General features: G+C 42.4%; 1 protein-coding gene across 2 annotated transcripts in view; it reads right to left on the bottom strand.

Moving 5' to 3' along the window:
- Positions 1-17040, bottom strand: part of LOC130131350 (transmembrane protein 131-like) — a 43296-nt gene that overhangs the window by 15418 nt on the left and 10838 nt on the right. For both annotated transcript variants that reach the window (XM_056301013.1, XM_056301014.1), the window contains 17 exons: positions 14066-14134; positions 13082-13202; positions 11101-11217; positions 9828-9950; positions 9067-9147; positions 8644-8794; positions 7201-7257; positions 6964-7025; positions 6347-6455; positions 4642-4750; positions 4189-4342; positions 3527-3697; positions 3237-3347; positions 2529-2663; positions 1848-1952; positions 1164-1250; positions 355-507 (listed from right to left, as the gene is read on the bottom strand). In XM_056301013.1, coding sequence (XP_056156988.1) covers positions 355-507; positions 1164-1250; positions 1848-1952; positions 2529-2663; positions 3237-3347; positions 3527-3697; positions 4189-4342; positions 4642-4750; positions 6347-6455; positions 6964-7025; positions 7201-7257; positions 8644-8794; positions 9067-9147; positions 9828-9950; positions 11101-11217; positions 13082-13202; positions 14066-14134 — 1915 coding nt within the window. The remainder of the gene's footprint in view (positions 1-354; positions 508-1163; positions 1251-1847; positions 1953-2528; positions 2664-3236; positions 3348-3526; positions 3698-4188; positions 4343-4641; positions 4751-6346; positions 6456-6963; positions 7026-7200; positions 7258-8643; positions 8795-9066; positions 9148-9827; positions 9951-11100; positions 11218-13081; positions 13203-14065; positions 14135-17040) is intronic.

Here is a 17040-nt window from a genome sequence, read left to right as displayed (position 1 = left end):
TAAATTCAGGGAATTCTGACACACAATAGTATCTTTTCCTCCATTTCCCCTTCCATGCCTGGCTGGCTGCCTTGTTGCTATTGGCCACGTGGGTATTCGTCACAGCGTGCTGCGCCCATACTTGGCTCGTGCGGCGAAAAGCTGTCGTGGTGCGGCAAAAGCCATTGGAAGTAATGGGTTTCAGGGCACAGCAGTGCCGTTGTCACATTGTGTCTGAAAGCCCCTTTAGCCTTTGGTGGGAGGCAAAAACACCAGCCCCCCTTAAGGAAAATTGTTATTATTATTATTTCATTTCACTACCATAACTCCAGTCCTGATATTAGGAAGCTAGCTGAGTTGTTCCTGTTGAGATACCTTGGATTTGCGTTTGGGTTCCAGCTCATCACGGCTGTTCTTGAGCCGCCGGTAGTAGAAACGCTTGTCGTTGGTCAGGGAGTGAACCTGGAGGAGTCTCACCCTCTGGGAGAAGGAGCTAACAATACTAAGACTCTGGTGGACTACTTTACCCTGAGAGACAGGACAAAGATATGGATTTTATTTCAACATTCACCCACTTCGCTTAACTTTTTTTTTTTTTTTTTGCAGGAAAATAAATTTTATATTAACTGGACAAATTACATATCGCTCCCCCCACCCCCATTTTTTAAGCCTTCCCAACAAAGATAATGACCTCTAGAGATGGCTAGCAACCTGTCAAAGGGACTGGTAAAAATCAATTTACTAGTTGCAGCCAGAATTCGCCAGCATTTGGCAAGTGGCCTTCCATAAGCAATACTTGAAGTCATGAGCCTTTGATACTTTGAATTTAAAACTGTACATCTGGGGAATGCTAAACACATTTGAACTACTAAATATATTTGATCTTGTTCTGCAAATCCATTACTCTAACAGCACAAAACCCTTCACTATATTTTTAATTTAAGCTGTATAGATGACGGCTCAAGCCTTTGAAATATATCAGTTCAATTTTCATCCAGCATGTGGTAGATGGGCAAAAAACAAACAAACCAAAAAACCCAACTGTCAATGGCAGAGTTTGTTTTTTTTGGGGGGGGGGGGGGGTTTGGTTTGTTTTTGTTTTTTAACCCTCAATGCTCAAACTATGACTACCGCAAATTCACCAAATCTGGTTGTTAAAATGGTTTCAGTGAACGTGCTCTCACCGGAAATGATGGAGGTAGAATGATGTGCTCTGGATAGCTGGTCAGTGTACCCACTGCAATAACTGCTTTTACTGGTATGGTCAAAATCTGTTGATTAAAAAAAAGAAAAAAGAAACATTACAAACAATACAACATCAGCAAGAAAAATCTGTGCTCATGTGTTGCAAATGTGATATTATCAGTCCTCTCAAACATTCCACCAATAATTTCTGTGGGAAAATGTTTAGCAAAAAAGAAGTTAAATTTCTTGGAAAACACAGGTAAATGGAAAAATTGAGTACAGGCACGAATAAGGTTGAAATGCTGAACACTTTCAAGGTCCAATGGCATGCATAGCTCAACTTGTGTGTTATCAAAGTCTTAAAGACTGTTCAGTTCCAAAGAAAGTCCCCGGAGGAAACGTGATGAATTAAGTAAACTAATCAGAACCGCTGTGCCTGAGCTGGATAGGCTGTGGCACAAGATATACTTTAGGGGGATAAAATCGTTGGGGGTGTATGTTTAACTTCATGGATCAGGAATTTGCATGCAAGGAAAAATTACAGGAAAATTGCAGTTTCCCATTAGATATGAATGAGAGCAGTGTGGGGGGAAATAAAAACCCTTTAGAATTCGAGACCAGCAAGGAGGTACCAATACTTTAGAGAAGTTACTGTTTACTCCATCTCTGCATTCTGTTTTTACCTGATAGTCTGTTGTGATGTGCACGGCAGCGTTATAGGGTCCCTCCAAGTCTTTGGCTGGCAGTGTGACACGGAACACGGCGTAGTAGCCCGAGGCCAAGATCACCTGGGTAATGAACAAGTTTTCAGCCTTATTTCCATACAATTTCCCTTCAGTGCACCGAAGGCGTTTGCTTTTCACCTTTGGTGAACAATCAGTGTATCTGCTGTAACATTAACAGCAACCAAATTGTTTTATGTTAATGGCTGCAATCACATAACTATCAATTCATTAAGTTTGTGTTTCAATATTATCAAATGTTTTTTTCTGGTCTTTCTCAGAGGACCACAGAGGCATTTAGTTTAACTTTCAAGTTTCCTTTCTGTAATGTTAAGTACTGTGTTTTCAACCTGGATACTTCCTTCTACTAGTACTGCCTTCTTGTTTCAATCTGAAGAATAAATCAAGCTATAAAGGTAATGCACAACACAGCCACTAAACTCTATGCTTGTGGTTTTGGCTGCAAATATTGGTTAGGGTGAGAGGCTATTTCACTAAAAAAACACTCATTTAATTATTTTATAAGAAAATTTACAGCAGAATTATTTATGATCACAGATACTATAAAACACACTCAGAGACTAGGTCTCTGTGAGATAAGAGTCCCATCTTTGCAGTGGTGGTGAAGGGAGCAGCTGGTACCGTTTTGTGTGTGGAGGCAGTGACACTGTGGAGCTCTTTGGCGCGGGCCACCATATTGGCCTTCACATCCCGCTCCGTCTTCACCAGCTCTATGCTCACACTCTCGCCGGTCACCTGCCATGGATGCAGCACCAGCTGAGTGTGAGAGAGAGAAAGAGAGAATGTCATAACGTTCTCTGGTGTTCATGTTTTTGAGTGAGGGAGCAAAAGTGTATACACTCACACTAAACACACTATATATATATATATATATATATATTCCTTTCCCTGCAAAGAAAAACATCTGCAATGCTGTCACATACACTGGCAATGTCACTGAAGAGAAAACTTCACGTTTAATTCTACATGGGAATTCTCTTTGGACACTTGCCACACAGAGAACAGATTTCTGCACCGCTCAAGATGGCCAGCTCTCTCTCGGGTTTTGCATGAGGAATGCTTAAAATGCAGATGAGCCAATTTAGTGGAAAAGCTAGACATATGTCCTCCTACAGCAATTAACAAAGCTTTAACCTCCAGAGCTTTGCGAGGAGAACCTGAGGCAGGGGGAATGTTTTGCATGACGCACTTTGTGGATCAGAACATAGCTTCAATAATCAATAAAATTTCCATCTCCAATATCCAACAGCTTGATAAGGATCCACTCATACCATGTTTTATAAAATACAAAGGGTGTGTCATGAAACATTTCCAGTCTGTTGTGTTTACCTCAATGGGGTTACGATTGAAAACCACAAACAGAATGCTGCTGGTGTCAGTGGCGCTGAGGACACCAAAGTCCAGGAAGCGCTCACTCAGACTAGGCGGTAGAACCAGGGGCTAGTGAGAACGAGAGGAGAAGAACGAAATCGGCACAGGTCAGAACTCATCTAGCTGGGAAAGACAATCTACAGAGCACAGAGGATATTTATTATGAATGTTTTCTTTGGTGAATCCCGTTTGGTGTGCGCTTGCATCTCTTAGTGTGTTTAGTCAAGCAAGCACATGCATGCTGTTACCTCCAGAAAGCCCGTGTAAGCCCTGATGGGCAGGTGGAACTTGGAGGCATTAGTGACCAGCAGTATGTTACTATTGATGTTTGTGGAAGGCTGCAGCGGGCGGAACACCAGGGAGAATATGTAGCGCGACTCCTGAGGAGGGATGAGCACTGCCTGGGTGAAGTTCAGCACCTGGGAAAACCAACAAAAAGACCGTTTTAGGCATCTTGCCTTCAATATCTTACCTCCCGCAGAGGTTCATATCCATTACATGTGGTCTTCGCAAGCACAGACATTTGTGGCAAATGTTACCAAGATAGCACATTTCTTAAAAATACAAAAAAAAAAGTTGGTGGGTCACCAAAACGATCTTCCAAACTGCATTTTCTCGTGATAGTAAAGGCCATAACTTTGAAATAGAAAGCCAAACATTTTAGGGCTCAAAAAAATGATTGACCTTTTCCAGGACCGTGACCCGATTACCTCCAAAATCTAAGCAGATCATCTAGGTAGCATCACTGACCTGCTTTTACTAATTACATCTAGTTTTATTCAACAGACTACAGCTTCATCAAACATCTGAATCATGAGCATGACTTAGCGTATTCTTCACTACCCTGAGGAGGAAAGACAGCTGGTAAACCGAACCCATCAAGACAAGATCTTAGTAGCAGGGTTAGAACCTTAAACATAGCATTAGCCTCCTCTGGCAGGGCCACATCATGGATGTGGACAGGGAAGTGAAAGGTGTTGGTGAGGTGGATGGGCTTCACCATTGGCTCCGTTATGCTGTCCCGGATGTGAAACAGGGTGACTATATGGTCAAAGCCCAAATACCTTTGGGGGGAAAAAAAACCCAAAACATTACCTGAGAAATAAAGGATAACCATTTCTTACAGTACTCCATTCTGTTCCAATTATAACATGCTTTTCCATGGCAGCATACATCATGAAAATCACAATACCCAGCCAGTTTTACACTTGTTTGCCAGAAAAAAATACAATTTAAAATATATATATTGTTTAGATACATTTAGCATTATGAGTATTCATCCCAAAATGGACCACATCTTTAGAAGGTAGTACATGCACACACAGGTTGATATTCACAGAAGTAAGGGAGCAGAAAAACGTACCCATCTAAAACTTCGGCTTGGTAAGGGATTTCAAGTTTAGAGTAGCTTTTCTCTTTTGCCTTTACTGTAATTTTACCCGAAGACTGGGAGGGTTTTAGAGCTTTTGAAGCTGCAAAAAGAAACCAAAATGTAGAAAGGAAGCTCGTCAATACACACATGCAAATATGTCATAATATTTAACATGAAATGAGAGTTTAAAAAAAAAAAATCAAAACACAAAGAAGTATCATAAATGTCACCCATCGGTCCTGAACTCCCCTAATCACTAAGTATTTACCTGGTAAATATAGTATATTAGGTAATTACCACTGTAATTAAGTAGGTAAATAAAGAGAAACTACAGCTGAAACACTAAGAAAAACCTCCACTATTACCCATCAGCTAAATACTGTGTAGTTGTGACTGGTTTAGGTTGGTAATAACTCAGATATAACTGTATACTTCCTAGGGAAGTAGGTAACCAATTCTTAGAAATTGTGGCCCGCAACGAAGTCTCTAAAGTTGCACTTCTTACCGTGACAATGGTGGACGACCTGAGCGAGGGGAGTGGCATTAATGCCAAGTACAGCAGTTACTTCAAGTACGAAAACAACAGAAGATTCAGACCCACATTATGATGCGACTGCTGACCCGCTACCCAAGGCTCAGTGGGTTAGAGACATGCCGTAGATCAGACTTTTTTGTGTACTGATTTTTTTTTTTAAATGTTAATAAACATTTGGGCAAAGACAATACTTTTCAATTAAAGCCAAAAGTTTAAGCTCTCAAATGGTTTTTATTTCATGTTTCTATCTACTACAGAAGCTGAGAAAAAAAAAGTTTTAGTGAAGGTTGACAATTATGTCAAGTTTCTCAGAAAACCCTCAGGTTTTAGGAGGTTGTTTTCAAACAACGCCTTAGGTTTTAGAATTCTTTTAGAGGCTGCCTTAAGACATAATGGGTTAATTCATTTTTTTTTTGCCCCCCCCCTTTTCTGCCCAATTGTATCTGGCCAATCACCCTGCTCTCTGAGCCATCCCGGTCGCTGCTCCACCCCCTCTGCTGATCCGGGGAGGGGGGGCTCGCTTCTTTTCACCTGACAATGAGGAGTTTTGTCAGGGGATCAAGTGGCACGTGGGAGGATCACGCTATTCCCCCCAGTTCCCCCTCTCCCGCAAACAGGCGCCCCAACCGACCAGAGGAGGCGCTAGTGCAGCGACCAGGACACATACCCATATCTGGCTTCCCACACACACAGACATGTCCAATTGTGTCTGTGGGGACGTCTGACCAAGCCGGAGGTAACACGGGGATTCGAACCAGCGATCCCCGTTGTGGTAGTTAACAGAAATAGACTGCCACACCACCCAGACACCCCACGTACCCAGTATTTAAGTAGCTGTACCGTGACACTAGAGGAAACGTGTTCCTGCGGAGGTTGTTACCAGGTAAGTATTGATGTGATTTGTTTCATCTTAAATAAAAAGTCCATAGTTTATAAGGTAAATCTAATAACACTTTTATATATGGGTGGAGCCATAAACAATAACTATATAAGAAAAAGTTATTAATTGCAAAGTGCCATCTTAATTTCTAGATAGTACATAATTAAACTTGAGCTGTTACCAACATGAACCTTGGATAATAGAGGAGGTGTTTTTTAACTGATCGGCTAGTAGTAAGGGGGACTTGTAAGAGGAAGGTTACCAATTTCTGTTCCACTTACCATGGAAACTGATACTTGCAACTTTGGTATATCTATTTTCCCCAGCTTTGAGCGTGATTGCTTTAAAGTCTATTGTCAAAGCATCATTTGATGGACTTGCTCGAACGCTCTGAAAAGAACAAAAAAGACAAATAAGAAATAAAACTTAATCTGTTTGCACTCCTCAGTATAAACTAATGGTACACTCCAAGTTAAAAGCCTTTTAAAATGCAATAAAATGAAAAGTGAATACAAGCTTAGGAGTTTTATGCCTTTATGAACATAAAACACTTAATTCACTGACTGGTCACTGATTTTTTTAATATGTAATTTATTTTTGATTTTATTGATTGTATCTTTGCTTTTACGAAGTATGCTCTGTCAAAGGAGATAAGTTGTGTATTTTGTGGCTTTGTCTTCTAGCCAGTGCTAGATAAATAAAGTAAATATACAATAATATAAAACAAATACACATAACGATAGGTTGATGCCAAACAACAAAGACAGTTTTCCAGTTAGAAACATGTATTACAAAATGAGAGGGGACTATAAACAGACTTGGACAATGCATACAGGTACTGAAAATGGAAAATGACTTGTGACATTCCACTTATACAGATGATTTCCAAAATACTCACAGTAATCTGTACATCTTTTGCGCCTGAATTGAGGAGATGTAAATTCAGTTGTTTTGGTTTATCTGTAACCATAAGCAGAACGACCCCCGTTAAGACAGTTTGCAACACTGGCCTCTGAAAGCATTTTGCTGAGTGGTTGGTTCATGTATTTAAGAAGGTCAACAGAAATATTACAGGGGGGAAAATGAAGATGCAGTGAGTAAAAGCAAAGGGAACAGTAACACAATAGTAGCGTACCTTGTGAGCGCAGGATGCCAAAGTCAAGCATTTCTATGGAGGAGTATATTCCTGGTGCTGGGGACAAGAACATTAACCAAAAGAAAACATTACCTATAAAATCAAACAATCAATCAAGTTGCATTTTTTGTAGCACTTTTCTAGCTGCAACAGCCACTCAAAGCACTTTAAAAACAATATATATATATATATATATATATATATATATATATATAAATAAAGGGCAAACACCCTCAGTGAGAAAGGAATAAACAAATATAAATATATAATATAAAATATATAATATAAAAAATGCAGATCACCACCCCTCAAAAAGCACAAACAAGTTTAGGTCCAATGTTAACTGCCTCTTGGGGCGTCTGAGTAGTGTAGTGGTCAATTCCATTGTCTACCAACACAGGGCTCGCCAGTTTGAATCCCCGTGTTACTTCCGGCTTGGTCGGGCGTCCCTACAAACACAATTGACCGTGTTTGCGGGTGGGAGGCTGGATGAGGGTATGTGTCCTGGTCGCTGAACTAGCGCCTCCTCTGGTCCGTCGGGGAACCAGTTCAGGGGGTAGGGGGAACAGCGTGATCCTCCCACGCACTACGTCCCCCTGGCGAAACTCCGCACTGTCAGGTGAAAAGAAGCAGCTGGCAACGCCACATGTATCAGAGGAGGCATGTGGTAGTCTGCAGCCCTCTTCAGAGCAGCAGAGGGGGTGGAGTAGCGACCGGGACAGCTCGGGGGAGTGGGGTAATTGACCGGATAGAAATGTGGAGAAAAGGGGGGGAAACTGCCTCTTTCATCACGATGACTGAACCAAATGAACCAGTTAAAGTACCGCAGTCTGTATTGATAGCCAAACAAAAACTATACAAAAAAAAAAAAACCATGGATGAAACTAAGGTGTGCAGACACTTTACGGTGAGCTGGGCAAAGCGTGCGATATTACAGTTAGCAATTGGTAAGGAAATCAAACTGAGGCTTTCGATCGGGGGGTTCATGAACAAAGACTTGAGCTAGTCAGTCCAGCAGAGGAGGAGCCGGCAGTTGTCTCTGGTGTGAAAACACCGGCTTGTGACCGCTTGTACTGAAAACCGGACAGAGTTCTGAACAGCAGCCAGCAGTAGAAAAAATATCATTATACCACACATCTTCTAAGTGTTTATGTTTTGGACCTGTACAACTGCAGAAGGTTCCTAGAAAAAGATTCCAGCAATCTTGCTATGGATGAGTAAGATTTTATTAGTGAGCTGTACGTGTGTGGCTGCACATTGCCTGAGGCTACTGATACATGACAGATACAGAGGATTTGCATATTAAGCAGTCTTCTCTGTTAGATATATAAAATGGAGAGAGTGAATAACTTAAAAATGCTAACGGGCAAACAGCAGTACTGGGAGTACATGGACCAAGTGAGCTGTATCCTCAAAATACCAAGATATCTGTAGTGTCTATACCTGAGGTGACTTCCACCTCCATGGAGAGGATTATAAATTGGTCTGGGTCCGAGGCGTTGGTTTTGATCCCGATAAAGGCGGTGTGGTTGTCAGCTTCTCGTGAGGAGAAACTCGCCCGCATCACCCCTTTGGTCTCAAACGGGGGAATTTCCTGAGACAGGCAACGTAACAGTCAGGTCACATACACACCGGACTCAAGAGTAACCTGACATGGACACGCAGCCAAACTCAAATCAGAACGAACATTTCAGATAATTAGAGCTTATATGCAGAGCAGTATTTAGAAAGGCTTAATGTAAATTCATCGACATGATGGATTAACAGATTATGCAGTAATACTGATTTTCTGGATCTACAACACCATTGTCTTATTTGTCAGATACTCCGGTAAGCACTCATCCCATGGCTTATTATAATACACACCCATAATTGCCGGGTGCCTCCCTGCTGGCCCGTGGGTAGTTCAAGATGTAAATCACCTCCACTGGTGTACATTTCTACAACCTGTGAAAACATCCATTCAGTGTTTGACAAACACATTTTAATAAAAGGTTCTTAGATGGCAATTTCATGTTTATAAGCAAATCCAAACCAATAAGGAAGTTGGTGCAATTAACAGATTTTCTACTTAATTCTGGGATAAACAAAAGAGAACATTTACCAGTAGAAAATAAATGTCCTTCACGTCAAAGCTTATTTCATAAATGTGATTGAATAGGTGTTAAATATTTAAAAGATGTAAAACAACATTGACACAACTTTAAGGACACATCCTGACTTATTTCTGTGACTTGATTAACAGGCAATATGCTGTCAGTTCAAATTAATGAACACTCTCATCGCTGAAATGAGTTATGGACAACTGGGTAAAGGCAGGAGGAATTAGACGGCTATCAAAGAATTACAGCACAAGGATGCAGCATCATTAAGATAACATTCAACAAGCTCTGCAAGGTTGGGGATTTCATTTAATAAAATGTGATTAAAAATATTTGGCTGTCATACAAGATATTTTAGTAATGAGATTGATACTGATGCAGAATGTCTTTCACTGGGTGCAATAGCAGGATATACTTCTTTTATTTTATTTTTTTAATCATTTAAAAGGATAGAAATTGGTTCCAAGCAGAAGAGTCCGACCCAAACACATTTTGTAGTTGAGGTACTATTCATGGTTCGGTCACCTGCAGTGGTTCGCTGTAGGGGTTGTGAATATTGATAAGAGGTGAAAAGCTGCCGTTGACAGGCACCCGGGCGCCGATAAATGGTCGTACTCTGTACGGGTTAGGGATACCCACGCCAAACACCTGGAGTGAAGTATTCATATAGAGATAAAACACACATAAAGAGCACATCTCAAATCAATACAAGCCTGCAAAGGCAACCACACCATGCCATAATATATTGAAAATAATTAAGAGTAATTAGCAGTCAAGCTTGTCCAGGCCGTGCTTTGAAGCAATCTGCATCCTACTACAGCACTGTAAATAATGCAGAATTTGGTGACTTCCCTAAGGTCCAGTCATCTCAGTACCTCTTGATTGACAGGTTGGGTAATCGAGGTCATTTAAAGTCGACTTCACCCACAGTCAAGATGGAGTAACTTTACACCTTATGATCTCCCTTGGTTGAGAGCAATAGAAAAATGTTTTTACCAGTCAGAAAAAAAAATCTCTCTGCCAGCATGAATTTAACATTAGTTTACTTTACGATGTCAGCTGATTAGCTTCCTGTGCAGTAAATTCAACCCAATTTGAAAGCTGTTTGAGTCCAACTCCTTTCATAGCAGCAAGACACGGAAACGTTGGTTTTAAAGTTAATTTGCTTTTCAGAAGTCACAATTGATTCCCCCCCCCTTTTTCTCCCCAATTATACCTGGCCAATTACCCCACTCTCCAAGCCGTCCCAGATGCTGCTCCACCTCCTCTGTCGATCCGGGGAGGGCTGCAGACTACCACATGCCTCCTCCCATACATGTGGAGTCACCAGCCGCTTCTTTTCACCCGACAGTGAGTTTCACCAGGGGGCCGTAGCGCATGGGAGGATCACGCTACCCCCCTCCCCGAACAGGCACCCCGACTGACCAGAGGAGGCGCTAGTGCAGCGATCAGGACACATACCCATATCCGGCTTCCCACCCGCAGACATAGCAAATTGTGTCTGTAGGAATGCCCGACCAAGCCGGAGGTAACATGGGGATTCGAACCGCCAATCCCCGTGTTGGTAGTCAACGGAATAGACTGCTACGCTACCCTGACACCCCCACAATTGATTTTTAACAGATTTTTGTTTTTATATTCTTCCTTGTAAAGGATGCCTCTGGAATCCACCAAGTCTATGCCTCGTACCGTCACAGTTACACAACAACAAACTAAGGGGAAACACTGGATCACACCATCAGTACAGGGACTACATTTAACATTAATGGATTGTTGTGTAAAATTTGTTTCGACCCACCTGATATGTAAACACTCCGTGATGTGAGGTATTTATAAATAAAGTATTCTCTACGTTCCCGACTACTCGTGCCAGGAAAACCACGTCAAACGATGTATTCCCCCCTGGTTGGATTATCTGTGAGGGAGAAGAGAACAAGCTTCACAGTCACTGTCATCACCAGGTAGAAGGCCATTCAGGAAGTAGTCTCAGTAACGCGAGTAAACATTTGGTGATGTACTGACAAGTTACAATAGTCAATATGTCAGGACTAGAAAATAAACAGAAATACACATTAGCCAACATGGCACATGGAAGACAACACCAAACATTTTATTGACATCTAGCTGTGCTTATTCTTTAACTTTTGAATATAATTTTAATGTCATATACATACACACACACACACACACTTTTTTGCCACTGGCTCTGTAATGACAGGTTCAGGTCAGGTTAGGTCAGACAGAGGAATGAGAGATTCAGGTTGACCAAACATTCGAATGGGCAACACACGGGATCTTTCAACATGGCATGATGGTAGACCTGCCAGATCATCATCCATTATCCAAACCACTTATCCTAATTAGGGTTCCAAGATGCTGGAGCCTATCCCAGCAGGCATCGGCAGTAGGCGGGGAGGCACCCTGGACAGGCAGGCCGCCAGTCCATCACAGGGCCCCCCCCCCCCACCCCACACACAGGAACAATGTAGTACGGCTGATTCACCTGACCTACATGTCTTTGGACTGTGGGAAGAAACCAGAGCACCCGGAGGACACCCACGCAGACACGGGGAGAACATGCAAACTCCACACAGGGGATGATCCCCAAGGTTGGACAACCTCGGGGTTCGAACCCAGGACCTTCTTGCTGTGAGGCGACCGTGCTAACCACTGCGCCGCCGTGCCGCACCTGTATCCATCCCTCACACCCAGACTTGAAAAGCCCTCCCTCTTCCAAACTGTGATGCGTATGCGCTTCCTCACCGGGTGTTTAAAAGAATGTAAGTCAACCACAGAGCCTATGTGCTAAGGGAAAAAGTTTTCTAAAATCGACATGAAAAATATTAACTCATGTGGAGTCGACAGGGAGGTAAGCAGAGCATGTGATTACAGCAGCTCATCTAAAACACGTCACAGACCACATCGAGTGAGAAATGGCCTCATCTCTTTCTTCAGAACCCTGTGGACTCAACGTTGTGAAACATCCTGTGAAAAGCCAGTTCCCCTCGACAGTGGTATGTTGGTGGTTTCTTTTGTCATGTCTTGTGGCTTCTAGTTTTCAACACAAAACTAGCACTTTGGACTGAATGATAAGGTCTCTGTAACAGCAGACAGGAAACGTGAGAATATTTTGTAGTAGGGTATGATTGGGGTCAAATTAATTTGAAACCACTATTAAAATGATATTTTTCATGGGCAATGCATAATTCTGTCTTGACAATTTATAGCTATTCAAAGTGTGTACATACTGACATACATAACAAGAGTAACAATCGCACATACAATGTAATTAATTCAATTCAAAATAACAGTAAGAAATTCATTTGTTAACAATAGAGCCTTCACTGTTGATTTCTTTGATATAGTGTGTCTTTAACCCATGACGCATTTGTCCTGAGTCCATGACATTTAAACGCAGCGCCCTCTTTAGTGCGGTTTACTATTGCATTGTGCAACAGTTGTTGGTAGCCAGCTACTTACTTACTTACTTGGCACACCCAAAAGTACCAATGGAAAACCCCCCACAGGATTGCCTGGTGTTTAGTGGAGTCGTCCACCAAACTGAGAACTAAGGTCTGATACCTGTACAGCTGTAGCTGTCAAAAGGACCCATGAGCAAGCCGATCACCTCCTACCTGCTCTTGGAGAGCTGAACTAAAAGAAACCTATCTACCTTGGCAGCAAACTGAACTGTATCAAAAGTGAATGAATGTCTACCACATAGAACCACTACAGAAAGTTAAAATGTCAAAGAGGAAGAATATTACAATAATACCCACCCTGTTTTGAAAGAACGACGCATGGAAATGTGCCGTTGTGGCGGATATGGATATTAAGCTTATTTCTTCTGGGCTGGGGTTGTGCAAATAAACCTTTTCCATTTTTGGCATGCCAACAGACCTAGGACGGAGGGAAGGGAGAAACACTGGTTCTTAAAACAGCCATAGGATTACAACACCAATGTGCATAGTCAAGACCAAACAATAAGATCCTCCATTTCCTACTGTTTACTGAATCCACTTAAACAATTTTGAACTAATTTGAGCTTTTACACTGTGCTCATAGATGTCTACTGATGATCACACAGAAAACTAACCATTATCTGCTGGGAGACGGCAGATAAGGTTGGATAAATTCAACTACTCCACTGTCGTAAACAATCCAGCAAAATATATTGTTGTAATTTGTGCGTTATGAACGTGACTATAAATGTGCATGACGCTACAGAGGCTACCAAATAACATTTCTGCACCAATCCTTCTGCTTTGCATTTTGGGAACTATCTCAAGGAGAGCAAAAAAACAAAAAACAGATCAGTTAAATATGATCTCATCCAAGCCTGGTAGATAACGCCTATGACCACATGAAGTCAACCATTCATTTATGAAATGCTTACTGTTGCCTTAATGCAAATATCAACCTTTGCCTGAGCCGAGCTTCCGCAGATTCATGAGTTTGCATGTCATGTCCCTAGTGCCGTCTTGATAAGGTCGTTCTACGTGCTTCTTTTTCTTTTTCAGATGAACTTAGTACATTTCTGTCTGACTGCCTATGCCCCGAGAGGCAACTCTAATTTGGCATCTCTGAATGCGTGTCATGGTGTCATATCCCAAGTAATAAAATAAATCATTCCAAGACAGGCTAGATAGTTATCGCCGTCTACAATTTAATTTGTTGTAAGGACCTACACTAGCAGTGTGTCTAAATTAAATTGACAGGCCCACAAAGACAGAAACACATCAAAATGACAGATGATTACTCACTGTTCGTAGAAGTCGAGCATTGGCGGTTCGAAGCGAATAGGCCTGCTGTTTTCCTGCTGTAGAGGCAAGCTGGTGGAGAAGAGGAAGAGGAGTCATGTCAGCAGGAGGAAGAGCACAGGACTGTTCCAGTATTCATGTTTCTGACACAAAGCGATCGCAACACTAAAACAAATACAGGTTGGGAGATGTTGGAACGTAGCATGGTGTGTGTGTGTGTCTATATCAAGCAACGTTAACAGGATGCCTGTCAAACCTTAACCTAATAAGCAAATAGAAGACCTCACTAGAGTGCAGATCTCCGCCAAGCGTATCTCCCCTTCTCTGGTGCTTGGACTTGGCGACAAACTACCCCTTTTTTCACCTATCGGGAGAAGGGAAAATACGGCGTCACTGCCGGCGTATCCCCCCTTCTCGGACTTTGGCGAAAAAACCAGCGGAGGAAACAGCTCTCAACTGCGGTCTAAAACAGGTTTTTCAAAGGTTTTGAATCATCATAACCACGAGAGGTCAAGTCAAGTCAATTTTATTTGTATAGCCCAACATCCATCCATCCATTATCCAAACCACTTATCCTGCTCTCAGGGTCGTGGGGATGCTGGAGCCTGTCCCAGCAGTCATTGAGCAGCAGGTGGGGCGACACCCTGGACAGGCCGCCAGTCCTTCACAGAGCCAATACACACACACACACACACACCTAGGGACAACTTAGTACAACCGATTCACCTGACCTACATGTCTTTGGACTGTGGGAGAAAACCGAAGCACCCGGAGGAAACCCACGCAGACACGGGGAGAACATGCAAACTCCACACAGAGGACAACCTGGGATGGCTCCCAAGGTTGGACAACCCTGGGGCTCGAACCCGGGACCTTCTTGCTGTGAGGCGACCGCGCTAACCACTACCCCACCGTGCCACCAAGAATAGTTAGTCCTCCTTGAAATCATGTATTCTGGTGCCACACTGCTGTTATCCAATTGTTCAGGGCACCCTGACAATTGTTGAGACACCTTTGTTAAATCAACTAAAGACCTTGACTTTTCCAGTTCGTGGGCTTCAGATAAAGGCAACGCTTTCCATTTTAGACACAAAAGAAGGTGTGGTGATCCAGTCTCAGAATCCAAGAAAGACTGCTGCACTGGTAGTGGAATACCAGAGTCTGGCAATGGTGAAACCATCGCCAAGTCTCCTGAGGTATTTTCCAAAGAGTGAGTGCCCCCTTTTTTTTCTTCTTCTTTTTTTTTTTAAGTTGGATTTTGTTCTGCATTTCTTTTTGAGTTTTTGCTGTCATCAGATGACAAAGCCTTGGTCACCTGGTTTTTCTCACTTGTGATATTACCATCAATATCACATAGCCCAATAACACAACATCCTGTTCTTAGACTCTCACATCTGATAAGGAACAACTCATAACTGTGTGCAAAAATATTAGGCCGGCAGGCCCAGTAGTATGCGAGATTAGCTGGGGACACACGCATGCACGGACGCACGCACACACAAAATCCTGGCGGAGATAAATATGGTTAAACAAAATCTTGTTGTGCAGTTTGTTTGTTCTATACCAGGGGTCTCAAACTACCAGCCTGTGGGCCACATCCAAGCCCGCAAGGCAGTTTTGTGTGGCCCGCGCCATGTTTTAGATTTATTAAGAGAGCCAGACTGCGTATCCATTTTGCATACTACTTTTTTTTTTTAAACATTTCTGTGTTTCTAGTTCTCAGTACCCAGTCAAGATTAGCTGTGAGGCCAGTTGCAGATGACGTAGCCTAAGGTCAGTTTTGAAGCGCTCTCTCTCTCACACACACACACACACACACACAACACACACTGTAGCCAGGCAACACGAGTACATAAACCCAGTAAGTTAGCCCGTTGCGTTGTGAGCTTGCTAACGTAAATCGTTGTCAGTGCTTGCAGATGTTTTGTCACTTTCAAAAACCCAAAGAAAAGCTGACCAGGAGCACATTTCCAACAGAAATGGTCAAGCGACTACTTCTTCACTGAATTTAATGCATCCGCGATCTGCCTAATTTGCAAGGGAAAAAGTTGCTGTCCTGAAGGATTTCAATCTGAACCGACATTACACTACTAAACAGGCAGAGGGTATGATCGGTTCAAAAGGCGAGGAAAGGGAGAGAAAGGCAACACACTTTCAAAAAAAAGTCTGTCCTGTCAGCAGAACTTGATGCAGCTGTCGAAGCTATCCATGTGGTACGCGAGGCAATGGCAAAGGCTGGCAAGCCATTTACGGAGGAACAGTTTCTGAGAGACTGCATGCTGCAGGTAGCGAATATCATTTGCCCGGAGAAGGCATCTTTATTTGGAAAGGTCAGTATTCTGTCCTATGTGTTTGTGTCCATGTATAAACAGGCCGACAGATAGCCAACATGAAGAATCCCAAAGAAATACAGAGTCCCGGTCCAAGTTGAGGAACTTTACTGAAGAACTTTGACAATTCAACCTTTTTTTTTTTTAAAAAGACGATGCGCTCCAAGGCACAAACGTAGATAGAAGCAATAAACACAGGAGCTGGGCAAACATATCAAACTCCGCATGGAAAGCTGGACTGTACTGTTACCATGACTATCAGGCAGGAAACTATTTCCTGAATTTAAGTCACGTGAGGAAGGCTAGAGGGAGCAAATAAACTTCAAAATAAAAGTACTCTTCTCACATTCTAATAAAGTAACGTCACAGTCAGTCTCAAGTCAAATACAATGGCAGAATGGATTGGTGAGTTGTCAGGCGACATTTTACAGACAGTTTTGCAATAAAGCAAACTTCACGCACTCAAAGAAAGAAGGTTGAATCAGTTCATCTGGACACGTTTATTGAGAAAAACGTTTCATCACTCATCTAAGTGACCTCTTCAGTCTCAACTGACTGCAGGTATCCCCGCTCTTATAAACAATACAGTGGCATGAAGAGGCCCACTTAGATGAGTGATGAAACATTTCTCTCAACAAACGTTGTGTC

Source organism: Lampris incognitus, chromosome 21 (genome assembly GCF_029633865.1).
Source record: "Lampris incognitus isolate fLamInc1 chromosome 21, fLamInc1.hap2, whole genome shotgun sequence".
In the NCBI taxonomy this organism is placed as follows: Eukaryota; Metazoa; Chordata; class Actinopteri; order Lampriformes; family Lampridae; genus Lampris; species Lampris incognitus.
The sequence above is the reverse complement of the archived record's forward strand: the minus strand, read 5'-3'. Positions and strand labels throughout refer to the sequence as shown.